At 37.4% G+C, this 12,771-nt stretch overlaps 2 protein-coding genes and 1 long non-coding RNA gene across 7 annotated transcripts in view; 2 read left to right on the top strand and 1 right to left on the bottom strand.

The window, feature by feature from the left end:
* Positions 1–1,242: 1,242 nt before the first annotated feature.
* LOC112156411 lies at positions 1,243–2,498 on the top strand. Of its 2 annotated transcripts, none has more exons than XR_002920959.2 (3): positions 1,243–1,368; positions 1,833–1,951; positions 2,013–2,498. It is a non-coding gene; the product is annotated as an uncharacterized LOC112156411 (long non-coding RNA). The 2 variants fall into 2 exon arrangements; XR_002920960.2 differs by lacking the exon at positions 1,243–1,368 and adding an exon at positions 1,669–1,694.
* A 1,585-nt stretch (positions 2,499–4,083) lies between these two features.
* On the top strand, positions 4,084–7,005 carry LOC112155709 (thioredoxin). Its single transcript, XM_024287535.2, has 5 exons — positions 4,084–4,245; positions 4,957–5,061; positions 5,578–5,643; positions 5,851–5,916; positions 6,686–7,005. The coding sequence occupies exons 1-5, from the start codon at positions 4,222–4,224 to the stop codon at positions 6,746–6,748; spliced, it is 324 nt and encodes a 107-aa protein (XP_024143303.1). The 5' UTR covers positions 4,084–4,221; the 3' UTR covers positions 6,749–7,005.
* A 12-nt stretch (positions 7,006–7,017) lies between these two features.
* The window catches only part of svep1 (sushi, von Willebrand factor type A, EGF and pentraxin domain containing 1), an 82,518-nt gene continuing 76,764 nt past the window's right edge, over positions 7,018–12,771 (bottom strand). For 3 of the 4 annotated variants that reach the window (XM_024287532.1, XM_024287531.2, XM_024287534.2), the window contains 6 exons: positions 12,174–12,359; positions 10,998–11,168; positions 9,358–9,453; positions 8,161–8,256; positions 7,856–7,949; positions 7,018–7,328 (listed from right to left, as the gene is read on the bottom strand). In XM_024287532.1, coding sequence (XP_024143300.1) covers positions 7,298–7,328; positions 7,856–7,949; positions 8,161–8,256; positions 9,358–9,453; positions 10,998–11,168; positions 12,174–12,359 — 674 coding nt within the window. In that variant the 3' untranslated portion in view covers positions 7,018–7,297. The remainder of the gene's footprint in view (positions 7,329–7,855; positions 7,950–8,160; positions 8,257–9,357; positions 9,454–10,997; positions 11,169–12,173; positions 12,360–12,771) is intronic. The other variant, XM_024287533.2, reaches the window with a different exon arrangement.

Raw genomic sequence — 12,771 nt, 5'->3', positions numbered from 1 at the left:
ACTAGATAAGCTGTAGTGATGGACAGATGAAACTTCATGAATTGAATCATCCAATGGATTCACTCCAGCGCAGATTGTTAAAGCTTTATTTGCTCTAGTGGGACATCTCCTGGTCACAAAAGGTATTAGTTGGTGTGAATTTGACATTTTTCAGAAATATAGTGAATAAAACTTTCAGCAAGATGAAGAAGTATGCAAAACATATAGTAGTATATTAGTATACACGCAAACACACAGATTGTTGAGGTCAGAGGAGAATGGTCAGTCTGGTGCCAGCTGATACAAAGACGACAGTAACTCACATAACACTGTTTACAGTCGAGATCTGCAGAAGAACATCTCTGAACAAAACATACAACACATCTAACCTTGAGGCAGATGGACTACAGCAGCAGAACAACTCCTGTCAGCTAAGAACAGAAAACTGAGACTACAATTATCACAGATTAACCAGAATTGGACCATAGAAGATTGGAAAAACGTTGTCTGGTGTGATGATACTCCATTTCTGCTGCAACATTCAGATGCTAGAGTCAGAATTTAGCATCAACAACATGAAAGCATGGATCCATCCTGGCTTATATCAACGGTTCAGGCTGGTGGTGGTGGTGTAATGGTGAGGGGGATATTTTCTTGGCACATTTTGGGCCCATTAGTATCAACAGAGTATTACAACACGTCACTAGTAAGTTGATGTGATGTTCAATAGGTGGCTACCGTGTGTTTTTGATTCATTTTTGCAGGAAAGTCAATGAGACTTTTTTTTTTGTTTGTTTAGCAATTTCAATACTTACCTCCCCTCCTTCTGTTTCGCTTATATTTGGTAACAAAAAATAAAACCTTAAAACTCAATCAATTTTTAGTCTATTGTTATGGTCTCCTTAATTCCTAGATCTTTAATCTTGTGGACAAAGCACCATCTTTAAATCAAAAATTTGACCTCCTGAACACGAACAAAAACTCACGATTTGTTTGACCTTTGATCCTCTTTGAAATGATACTACTATATGAAACCACAAAAATAATTAAAACAAAATTTAACTTGTCATAGGGGCACTCTTTATGGTTGGATGTTTTGCACTAAAACATAGATCTGTCATGCGAATAAAGGTAAAGTCTAGTTGTCACACTCCTGGATGTGTGACATGTGTTTTCTGCATATGATCCATTCCCTGGAGGGAGTGGTGAGCTCAGAACATAACTACACCCAGGAACCATGTGGTGTTCAACCCCCCAGACCCCATAGCTGCTGAGTGTCAAGCAGAGGTGCATCGGGTCCCATTTTTAGTCTCTTTTCTCAAATATCTTTTTAACCTGGAATCGAGGACACATTGACTCTGGTGAAAAAATGTTCTGCTACAAAGAAAGGTAAGACACTGGTTGCCAAAGAAACCCACCTCCCATCTTGCCTGATAGGAGTGTTTTGGATGGACATGGGGGTTATTATCCCCCACAGTACCTTATGTACTGTATTTTCATCTGCACAGTGTTGCACCTTTGTCCTAAAATTGTGCATTTTTTCTTGTGTCTATACTTTGTATGCAGTGTGTTGATACAACTTTTCTTTTCCCACCAATAATCTTACCCTCCTTACCTCAAGCTAAATGGAGCACTTTTTTATCTGAATTGTACTGTACAGTAGATCAATTGCTGTGATAACTACACTGAGTACAATGACGTCACACCTCAGACCGGTCTGCATTTTTCTCCAATCTTTCTGATTTGGAGTTTTTCTAAACTTGCAGTAACCCTGTACTCCACTAGAGGGCCCTATTGCATTGCAGATGAGCCAGAGAGCAGCAGTTCTCCTGACTAGAGTTTGTGTTTGTTAGAGCCGTACCCCCACCTGACCGTGATCATTAAGCAGCTGAAGATGGAGGGTTTCCTGCAGAGCAGGTGGACGCACAAACATCCTGAAAGCCTCAAGAGGCTGATGGCGTGGTTTAAACAGGTAATATGGAGTCAGGAATTGAAAGATTTCTGTGTCAGTGCTTCTAATTCTAAATACACAGGGTAAACTGCAGTGTCGGGAGCACGTCACCAAAGAAATTGAAACCATGCCAGCAGCTTTCATGGGGATGCTGAGAGGAGACAACATAGGGAAAGCCATCGTTGCTGTCTGATGGATTACTGATGAAGATCTTTACTCAATGAATAAAGGATGATCTAAACAATAACTGTACTAAGTATGGTCTTTTCAGTGTTTATTGAGTTAATCTTAATTTTGAACAAATTTACTTTTAGATATATCAGTATTTTTCAATAGAATAGAGCTTTGTTTGTTTTTATTTAGTAGTTTACAAAGGTTGTTCTGCTTTCCATGATATAGGCAAATAAAAATGTTTTCTGACAACCGTGACACAGTTCTATCTGAATGAATACAATCAATCCGATGTTGTTTTATAGCTAAATAGTTAAAATTGTACCCAGATCTTTTGTATTTATGCCAAAATAACGTTTTTGTTTAAGTCCTTCTTTCTGGTCTTGTATGCATTCCATAACTGATTGGAATTTGCATCTGATTTGAATGACTGATTGGATTAATACATCTTTGCTTTGCAGTTAATATTTTATTTAATTAACTAAAGGACACTTTTTAAATCTTATAATAGCTGCTGAGCTTTAAATTAAGTAGGAGTTCTTTAGTGTTTTTTTTATTTAAATACTTGTTGGATTATTTAGTCATGTTTTTAAAATACTTCTCTGACTATGTCATATATTATTTCAAACATGAACAAGCAATAATGTGGAAGTATTGCAAAATTAATATTATTTTAAAGGGTTTCTTGTCCTGACATTTTTTTTCTTTTACTTTTTCCACTCCTCCAATTTTGTTATTGCACGGTCATTTTCTGATTAATGTTTTTCTCTAACTTGATTTGTACACGATAAGCAGATAAAACATACAAAAAATTGTAAAAAGCTAAAAAAAAAAAAGAAGTTGTTTTTGTAAATGCAATGACGTAATGAGACCAGCGCAGGGGTGCTACAAAGGAGGGACTTATTTTTAAGAGGAAAAGTACTAATTAGCAAAGGTGAAGGGATAACCAGTTTAATGTATGCTGCCATTTGCTTACATCTGAATAACATTTGTAAAGTTTATTGGCTTTATTATTGACCATATCTTTAATAATTTCTCTTTACGTTTAGAAAATGTAATACTTTTTTTACTCTAAAAAACATAGCAATATCTTTTTTATAATCATTTTGTTTATTCTTCTAACAAAATTCCACATTCATATGTATAAATTCAATTAAAAACACCATATTTATCTATATTTTCTTGGAGATTTATGTAAAATCAATATCACACTCTTCTTACAGAAAGACTCTTAAAACTATTGATGTTTGTGGCTCTTTGCTTATTTTTGTATGATTAATCTTTATGTTGTTTGTTATTTTGTCCATTGTATACTTGCCCTTTTCAATAAAGTTATTTAAAAAACAGCTCTACAAGGAAATACGGCGGCAGCAGAAATCATGCATTGACCGATGATTACGGTAGTACAGAAATTTGCCAAGTCATTGTGATTCGACAGTCTGCTCAAGCGGTGAATAAAGTAAAAAAAAAGTAATAATATATATATTTACTTTATTTTTTGCAAAAAATTTATATTGTAATTAAAACAAAGTACGCTATTTCGGTAGTAGGTTCGTTTCGCAAAGTGTTTTAATTATTTTAGAAAAAAACTATGAAACAACAAATAAGCCTTAAGGGATTTAATTTATAATTTTATGTTATTTGTATTGGTGTGTGTGTGGGGGTGGGTGGGTGTGTGTGTGTGTGTGTGTGTGTGTGTGTTTGTGTTCGTACCTCAAAATCACTGACTAGCTTTTCTCCATGAAGAACTACAATATTTGTAGAACTTGGGGAAGTAAATGACTCTGCTAGTAGTAATTTTCAAAATAAAATACATTTTCAGGGAATTTGACGTTTTTCCACTAATATAAAATATTTGCGAATACAATGCGAATTCAGATGTATGCTGTGCACAATCATGGCCACAATCAAGTAAAAATAGCAGTTTTTCTTTAAATAAATGATTTGCTAAAAGGGCTTTTATTTTGTTATTTCCGCCATTAGTTCTCGCGCTGCGATGTGTTAGCTTGATACGCTGTCATAAATAGAGCAGCTCATCATCGTCTTGACAGAAAGTGTGGTCTTTGCAAAGCCCCTGTGTCTTACATTCTGTGGGAGTTTGCGTCTACAAAGCTACAAGAATGATCCGTGAAGTGGACCAGCTCGTAAGTAGCTCTAAAAAATTCAATATAACGTGTGTTTTAGATTTTGTTGTACTACTTTATTTAATGGTTGACGTTTTTAAGCGGGATGGCCGCGCGGTTGTTCTCAGCAAGCTCCTCTCATTAACTAATTTTATTAAAAAATAATTTATTCTGTCTCTTTTTTTGTTTATATTTGTTGGCGGAATGACTCCCACTGAAAAACGCTGCATTGTTAACGTTTTTATCAATGGTTTGATCCCATCCTTATTTTGTTAACTACCCATCATGCTCGCGGGCGGACTTTGCTGTCTTGTGGCCGCGCAAACACGTTGCCTGGGTTACACTTTTTAAGGAAACGCTCCTGTTTTACTCCTGACTGGATAAAACATCTTTAAGTGGTACACAACAAAGGTTGCTATTGGCTTACGGGAACAGGAAGCTACAATAAAGTACATTTTTTAATAGTAAAATTCATATTTGCGACACTTGGACCAGTTTGCGGCAGGCCTCGTGGCGCCTCTGCCTGTTTGTACGTGCATGGAAACTGCTGGTCATCCAGACTTTTTGATTTAACTAGAATTATCTCAGGCTGTCCTGCTAATCATTAGCCAAACGTAAGATAACATCATTGTTATTATGTGGGGAAATATGTGGAGAAAATAATTCATATAAATTAGTTTTGTTCTAGTTTTCTTATTCGAAATAAAAATATGTAACTATGCGTCTTTGTAGGATGAATTCAAGAAAATCCTGGCAGAGTCGGGTGACAAGCTGGTGGTTGTGGACTTCACAGCAACATGGTGCGGCCCCTGCAAACAGATTGCCCCGCTGTACAAGGTAGGTTGAGTTTAAAGACCCACTCTGATGAAAACTGTATTCTTTTTTTTAACAAGTTGTGGCATTTTTTACCCATGATGGACGTGTGTAAAGTAATTTAAGCATAAATTTGTATTTTTTGAATATTTTTTTTATTTAAATCACTGTGAATCAGGATCAGGTGAAAATTATACTTGTTTAAAAATGGCATATTTGTGGCCAAACCTGTAGCTCTGCACGAGCAGTGTTAGGTTGGGAATGTTGGGGGCTGTAAGCTATAAAGAAAGCATATGAATAAATGGGTGATCACCCATCATAAAGGAAAATGTCAGAATAACTCAGACAACTGAGTTTATATGTAGATACCTTGTTACCATAGCAACCCTTTGAGGTTCACCCCTCCTTTAAGGAGAGGAAATGCTTGTTTGCAGGAAATGGAACAATACAGACATACCACAGCCATTTTTTCAGTAAAAACTCTCTGATTATTCTATTGAGATGAGTCGAATGTATATTTAACAATTTATTGTTTTGCAGGCAATGTCAGAAAAACCAGAGAACAATAACGTGATTTTCCTGAAGGTGGATGTGGACGAGGCTGATGTGAGTGTGCATGTTTTCCTCTTTGGCTAGTACAAACCAGCATTATTTTTAATGGGAGACGCTTGCTTTCCTTTTCTGTTTAAGGAAAGCTTTAGGTTTCCATTTTTTTTAATCAGTCTTCAATTTGGTTTGATGCTTATAGGAGTGACGGGGAAGTGTGTGATTAGTTTTTATTCATGCAAAACTGTCATTTCTTTTCTCTTTCAGGACATTAGCAGGGAATGTGAAATAAAATGCATGCCCACATTCCACTTCTACAAGGGGGGCAAGAAGGTATGTGTAACAGCAGAAATCTCTTCCTGTCAAACATGTAACCAGAACTCTAGTGCTCTGCTTGTTATTCCGGTTTACAAAAGCTTCTTGTAAATTGGATCCATGAAACTCGTCCAGTTCTGCAGTTTAATTCTGTAATTGAACTTGGGTAAAAGCAGATAGTGAGGGGGAAAAAAAGAGCTGTCCCTTGAAGGAATAATTTCTTCTTTCCCAAAATGACCCTACATTGGCCTATTTTTCTTACAGAAATTTGATACTCTGACAGAAATGAGCTCCATTGTTCAGTACTCTGTTCAACGCTAAGAGTCAATTTCTCACTAGCTGTCTTTTTATTAACAATTAAATTATGCAAATTGGATTTGTGATGATTTGGAAAAAAACAACTCATTTATCTAAAAAGTTTTTTTGTGACTGAAGGTGGCGTTTTTTTTTTTTTGGCACATATTTCACAAAACTGCATTGGAAACACTTCTCAAATTAAATGCACTTCATGGTTGGAATAGCGAGCGTCACAAGCTTATTCAAAGCTTTGAGGAATTGTTAGATACATCTTTTCTTTAAAACAACCAACCAAGATTCCCCAAAATGGTGTCATCTCCACGGCCTGAATGAGACGCCGACGTCTCCTTTGATAGATAAGCGCTTAAGGTTGACTAAAATATTGAAGCTAGTCTGGGAGCTCTGAAGTCCATCCGGTGGTATCAAGCTGCTAGTTTTTGTTTGCTAATATTAAACCTCATATTTTAATTTTTTTTATTTTTTTCTTCAGGTGGATGATTTCTCCGGTGCCAACGTTGCAACCCTGGAGGAGAAGCTGATTGCACTGAGATAGAAGTCCGAATAAAGAGAGCAGAAAAAACACATAACATATAAACAGTTGAAGTTCACCTCATGACACACCCAAAGGAGGAATTACAGTAATACTTCATGTTGAACTGCTATTACGTTTCAACTTGTCATTAATCCCCAGATGATCAGTTTAAGTTCTGCCTTTACTTTAGTCCAGGTGTGTTCTTTTTTCTACACTAACGATGTATGTTGTGTGACATGTATAACCTCTGTATGGATCTAATAAATGAATCAAACACAGATACAAACGTGTTTTTAACCAAAGCGCCTCTAATAGCATTTAATGCTTTAATAGAAATGTGAGAATAGTTTACACACAAACACTGGAACGGTCACATCAATAGTTTTTTACACATCATACAAGTATATATAGCAGCACATGTTTAATACTGTTGAGTCTTTATATGAAAAAATACAGCTTTAAATTTACAAACTGGGTCTGGCTTTGATGAGAAATGACATGGTTGGAAGAGTCTGGATACTGTACAGGAGATCCCTTCATCAGATGATTCACATGGAGGTGACTGGAACCTTAGAAATGATAGTACACGGATTTCCTCTTCCTGCAGGAAAAAAGAAATCAAACATTACATCTGTTGACTAGCAGAATTTGAAAAAGTAAGATATAAAAAGCAATTCACTGTGGAATAAATACATATATTTAACTTTTGTTGGAACAAAATTCTGTCCAGGATGTTACAAGAGAAATAACATAGAACTATTATCTATTCGGTAATAGACGGTAACCTTTGTGCTATCCGAGGCATGTTTACATTAAAAGTGGGGTCTTCTGGATCTTTCACTGGTGACTCACCAATCTGATGGTGGGGTCATCTGGACCCCATAAAATAGCACAAGGAAAGCATTTTTTAATACTTTCGTAAAACATTCAAAATTGCAATTTTTATACATATTTTAGATCTCTCTATTTTCTTCTCAGCTAAAGCTAATATCCATCCTACATCCTTATAAACATTCATGTTTATGACTGTTTTTATGGTCTTATCTGATAAGGTTTCACAATATGTGCCCTTGGAGAACCAAAACTTATGGTAAGGTTATATTGAGTTTCCAGGTGAGTCTTGAGCACCTGGAGCAGTCATGTCCACTCCAGCCTGGACTGCAGCTGCACCTGTTGGGCCGGACACATCTGCCTCCATTCAGACACGGGGATGAACACACAGCTGTGAATACAAAAATAAATAAATAAAAAACACCAGTACTGGTGAACTCATTTATCAGAACACAACAATTACATTTAATGGTAAGAAAAAATCTGGAAGTATATGTGCTAACACGGCACGATGAAGCTATAGAAAAGTATAATCGTGCTCCAAATTCTGGAGTGATGAACATTAAAAATAGAAATGCTTGCCACCTGTTGCAGAAACTCACCTGTTTGACAGCGCGTGCCCGTCCATCCCGCAGGACACTCGCACTTGTACGGGGCCACACAGCGGCCTCCGTTCAGGCAAGGCAGGATGCAGATAGCTGTCAGAGAACAGACGGGAGACGTTCATCCGCATTTTCTCTTCACTTCTAGCTAATTCAGCTTCAGCATTGTTGTCAAAACCACATTCAGGAAGAAGACTCTGCTAACTTTGAGCTATCATTTCAAAATGAACTGAACTTTTTTCTTGGCCACAATTTTGGTGAATGAGGAAATATTTGTGGTTAATGCAGAATTCTCTCTTTAGCCCCTCTAATTGTATTTAGTGTCAGAATGCCCCAGACCAGAGGAAGGGCTTGGAGACCTAGGTTAAAATATGTTAAAACATCCCCCTCTCAGCTTTTGACACACCTATGTAAATAAGTGTGGATAATGGATATTTACTGTCCCAATTGGTAACCAGTTTTTATAATTACCCCTTAAATACTTGGGACCAACAACAAAGTTTAGCCGTGAATGGACTTAAAATGCAGCAACATGCATCTTGACCGCTCATTAACCAGCTCAGTGGCCTTGTGGGAAAGTGTTGTGAGTTCAAATCCATGCTGAGTCATACCAAAGACTCCTATAAAATGAGACGCATTGCTTCCCTGCTTGACAGTCAGTTTTAAGGGGTTCAATTGGGGGGGCTGAACCACCAAATGGTTCCAGAACACAGCTGTGTCTGCAGCTCACCCCTCCCCCAGGGGTTGGGTCAAATGCGGGGAGCAAATTTCACACACACTAATGGAACTCGAACTTAAACGTATTATGTATAACATCAGTTTTTGGACATCGATAAGACTTGCAACAAAAAGGTCTTAAGAGACACACAATGAATCAGGATTTCCCAGTTTTTACCCCGAAGAGACCCAATTTAAATAATAGTTTTTACAAAATACATTCAAATCCCCCCATAACATACATTTAGAAACATAAATGGAAATAGAAAATCTTTAAAAAATGAGTTCATATTCAAATGAAACAATGAAAGCATCTTTTTGTGTTTAAATCTGTCACAGGACAAACATTTCTAGTCTGATTTTGAGTATTACTAAAAAGAAAAACAAAAACAATCGTCCATGTGTAGAAGATACATTTTTCCCAGGCGGCAGCAATTTTTGTTCATTTGCGCTGTCAGCTCGTCTTTGAGAAACACTTACGCTCCTCACAGAGCCGACCCATCCAGCCCTCTTGGCAGGTGCAAGCGTTGGGTCGCTGGCAGACTCCTCCATTCTGACACGGCATCCAGCAAACAGCTGAGGGAGGGGGAACAAAACGGCAAGGAGGGGGTTATACTCTACAGACTCTCCGTGCAGTACTTATAGAAAGAGGTAAAGAGGCTGCATCTGGAGTCAAACCAAAGCACAGCAAACATGCAGCATCATGTTACATCAGTTAATAGCAGACTTCTTTTTTTTAATGGCGTCACCAATTTATCAAAGAAAAACCAAACGTACACAAATATTTTATAAAGACTAGTTATGAATCTACTTTGTTCTGATAATAAATACTTGGATGGTTTATAAAAAAATAATGTAAATACAGTTTTTTCACATTAAAAGTCATACAAACGCAATGCATTGTGGTCTATATTCGCCATAGACAGCATCAATGAAGACTGGTTTTTCACGATCGGCAAGTCACAACCTTCCTGCTGATGCGTCCTCTTGTAGATAAATAGATCCGTGTACATCTTTGTTTTCCTCGTCTGAGCCGGCATCTTGCTCATAACTGTACGTCTGGATAACTCCACTGCGCTCGCCATTTTTCTGTTTTGTCGATAATGTTAGGTTGAGGTGTAACCCTGGGCTCACACGGCAACCGTTACGGCTCTGGTGCAGCACCTTTGAATTCCAAAGTTTCATACTTCATGTATTGTGTGAGAAGAAAAATAGAACAAAATTGGTTTTATATTGAAAATGGTGCCAGATGCACTTTACATTCGCTCACATGATATCTAGTTTAGATATTTAAAAGCCCAACTTCCCAAAAAGTGCTCCGACTTGGCTCTGAGGTGCAGTAAAAATTTGAACCCAACTAAACGCATTTGGAGCGCCAGAGAGGCCAAATCGCCAAGGTCGGTCATGATCGTATGCAGTAAAGGTTCCTCTCGTACGTTTCAAGTTACGTAAAGCCTCCTGCGATCGCATCAGTCACAATGGTTGTCATGTGAGCCCTGGGTAAGGGGACGCAAGTTAACGGGAGAGTGCAAAAAAGATGGATGATGGGAAATGTGTTGGGGTTACTCCATACCAACAGTCCTGCCCACAACTCAGAGGTGAGTTTTTAAATGAATCCCTGCCACTCTGCAGGAACTATGCCCAAGAAAATGACAAGTTTTTTGATTCGGGGCTAAGTGCTACATAAAAATGTACATGATATATATATATATATATATATATATATATATATATATATATATATATATATATGAAAGAAAGCATCTACATATAAAGTAGAAATAAAAACTCATGTTTTATTAAATTATTAGGAAGGTCAAAACTACAAAAAGTCCAAAGATGAAGGCCTTATATTACAAAACTGTCAAAAATAGAAAACTTTGGTAAGAATTTGATCATAATTATCTGAGATTTGTTTTCTGCATGTCATCTTAACATGTAAAGTGGATATTAAAACACGTTAAGTAGGTGAAAACCCATTGTTTGTAGGACAAAAGCGGTACAGATCAGAAACAGCAGTAGAGAGTTAAAAAGCTGCATGCCCTTGTTGACGCAGAGACGGTCAGAGAAAGCAGGAAGAGTCCGCGGACAGGCAGGAGTCTCTTCTCTGTTCTGTCTACCTCTGCAGGTGGGGGGCGGCGTCCAGGTGCCGTTTTCCTGACACCTGCTCCTTCCAACACCCTCCATGGTGTAGCCGGCATAGCACGAATACACCGCCACATCCCCGAACTGGAACACAGCCCCTCGCACAACCCCATTGGCCACATGGAGAGGGGGGCCACAGGGCACCCCTATGCAACAGCCCAGATGGAACGACCCAAAAGTTACTCACCGAGTCATGTTTGATCCTTTTTTTGTAATTGATTTAAAGAGCCAGGAATTAAATACATGCAATTTAAGTTAAGTATTTATGATTTTCTAAATGATTTTTCATTAATTTAAACAATCCAATTTAAAAACAGTTAAACAGCGATGAGAAATAACTCATTCTTTTTAATAAAAGGGTGTCTTTTTTCTCTAGAAAACTGTGATTTTTCATTCCGTATCAGTGATGATATGAAGCTGTAAAGTACTTATTAACATGCACGTCATGCAAATCGCGGCGTTTTATGTTTAACGCTGCTGCACCTGAAACAGATAAAAGTGTATCAGACAAAGGTTGCCATAGAGGCTGCAGAGATGCCCAGCATTAGCGCAGCATGCAGGCGGCACACACACTGTGTTTGATGTCCGTTTGTCGGGATTAAAGACTCACACAGCTGAGAGAGGAGGAAAACGGTGATCGAGCAAACAGGCAGATAAAGAGACGAACTGTGCAAGAGTGTGAGGCAAAGTGTGAGAGGAAAGGGTTTACACATGTCACAACATTTGAGACACGACTGCTAGAAAGGAGAAGAGTTTACTAAGAAGGTTACAACAGAATTCACAAAAACAGTTGCCAACAGGAACTTAGTTCCTAAAAGGAATTAGAGATTTTTTTCATACCATTTAGGGCTGGATATCACTAAATCTACTAAATAGGACCCTTATTTATCCATTTAATTTTATAATTTCCATTTTAAACCAGTTTTGTTTGAATATAAATATATTTTACAATAGCAAACAAAAGTGTCAATTTCATTGTTAAAATGATCAATTCTCACATTAATAACTAATTGAAAGTCTTTTTTTGCCTGAAAAAGTACAAGAAGGATATATTTAATAAATCCATATTCCATTCACTAAGTAAGAATCAATTATATTTCAAAGAATATCTTTTGTAAACCCAACATCAGAACAAACATATTTGGACTCACTTTCACACACTGAACCCACAGAAGTCCAGGTCTGGTCTGGCCTGCAGGTGATGGAGCCGCTGCCTCTCACTTTCTGACCTTTGGGGCAGGAAACGGGAAGAGACTGCCCCACGTAAAACTCCTGAGGTGATCCCACGCTCCTGCTGGCATTTCCCCTCCAACCCGGAGGAGGCGGACACGACTTTGCTGTGAGAGAGAGAAAAAAGAAAAGCCCCGGATAACAGGAAATGATTTATTCTTTACTATTAAAACATCCGTATAAAAATTACAATAATCCAATAAAAACTGTACAAAACTACTTAAAACATTTTGATCAGTGCATTAATTCATGTATGAGGCTCAAAATATTAATTCATTTACAGCCTTTTTATACAAACAGTTGTAACTTTTTATTTGTTTTTGTAATCAAACACAGAATAGCATTTTTAACAGTGAAAAACTTTAAAAAGTTTGGAATAATGTGTTGATGTATTCAATATAAAAATTGTGTCTTTAGGTCGGAAAAGCTGCATTTACTACTAAATTGAATAGAAAACTGTCCAGTAGAACAAGTTCCATCTCCTTCCTGTATCGTAAGTTTTTCACAAAATACTCATTA

The sequence above is a fragment of the Oryzias melastigma genome, linkage group LG18 (assembly GCF_002922805.2).
Source record: "Oryzias melastigma strain HK-1 linkage group LG18, ASM292280v2, whole genome shotgun sequence".
Taxonomy (NCBI): domain Eukaryota; kingdom Metazoa; phylum Chordata; class Actinopteri; order Beloniformes; family Adrianichthyidae; genus Oryzias; species Oryzias melastigma.
This window is presented reverse-complemented; position numbering and strand designations above follow the sequence as displayed.

Coding starts and splice junctions, on each gene's coding strand:
- LOC112155709 (XM_024287535.2), top strand. CDS start 4,222: ATGATCCGTGAAGTGGACCAGCTC. Junction 5,062..5,577: donor AGATTGCCCCGCTGTACAAG/GTAGGTTGAGTT, acceptor ATTGTTTTGCAG/GCAATGTCAGAAAAACCAGA. Junction 5,917..6,685: donor TCTACAAGGGGGGCAAGAAG/GTATGTGTAACA, acceptor TTTTTTCTTCAG/GTGGATGATTTCTCCGGTGC.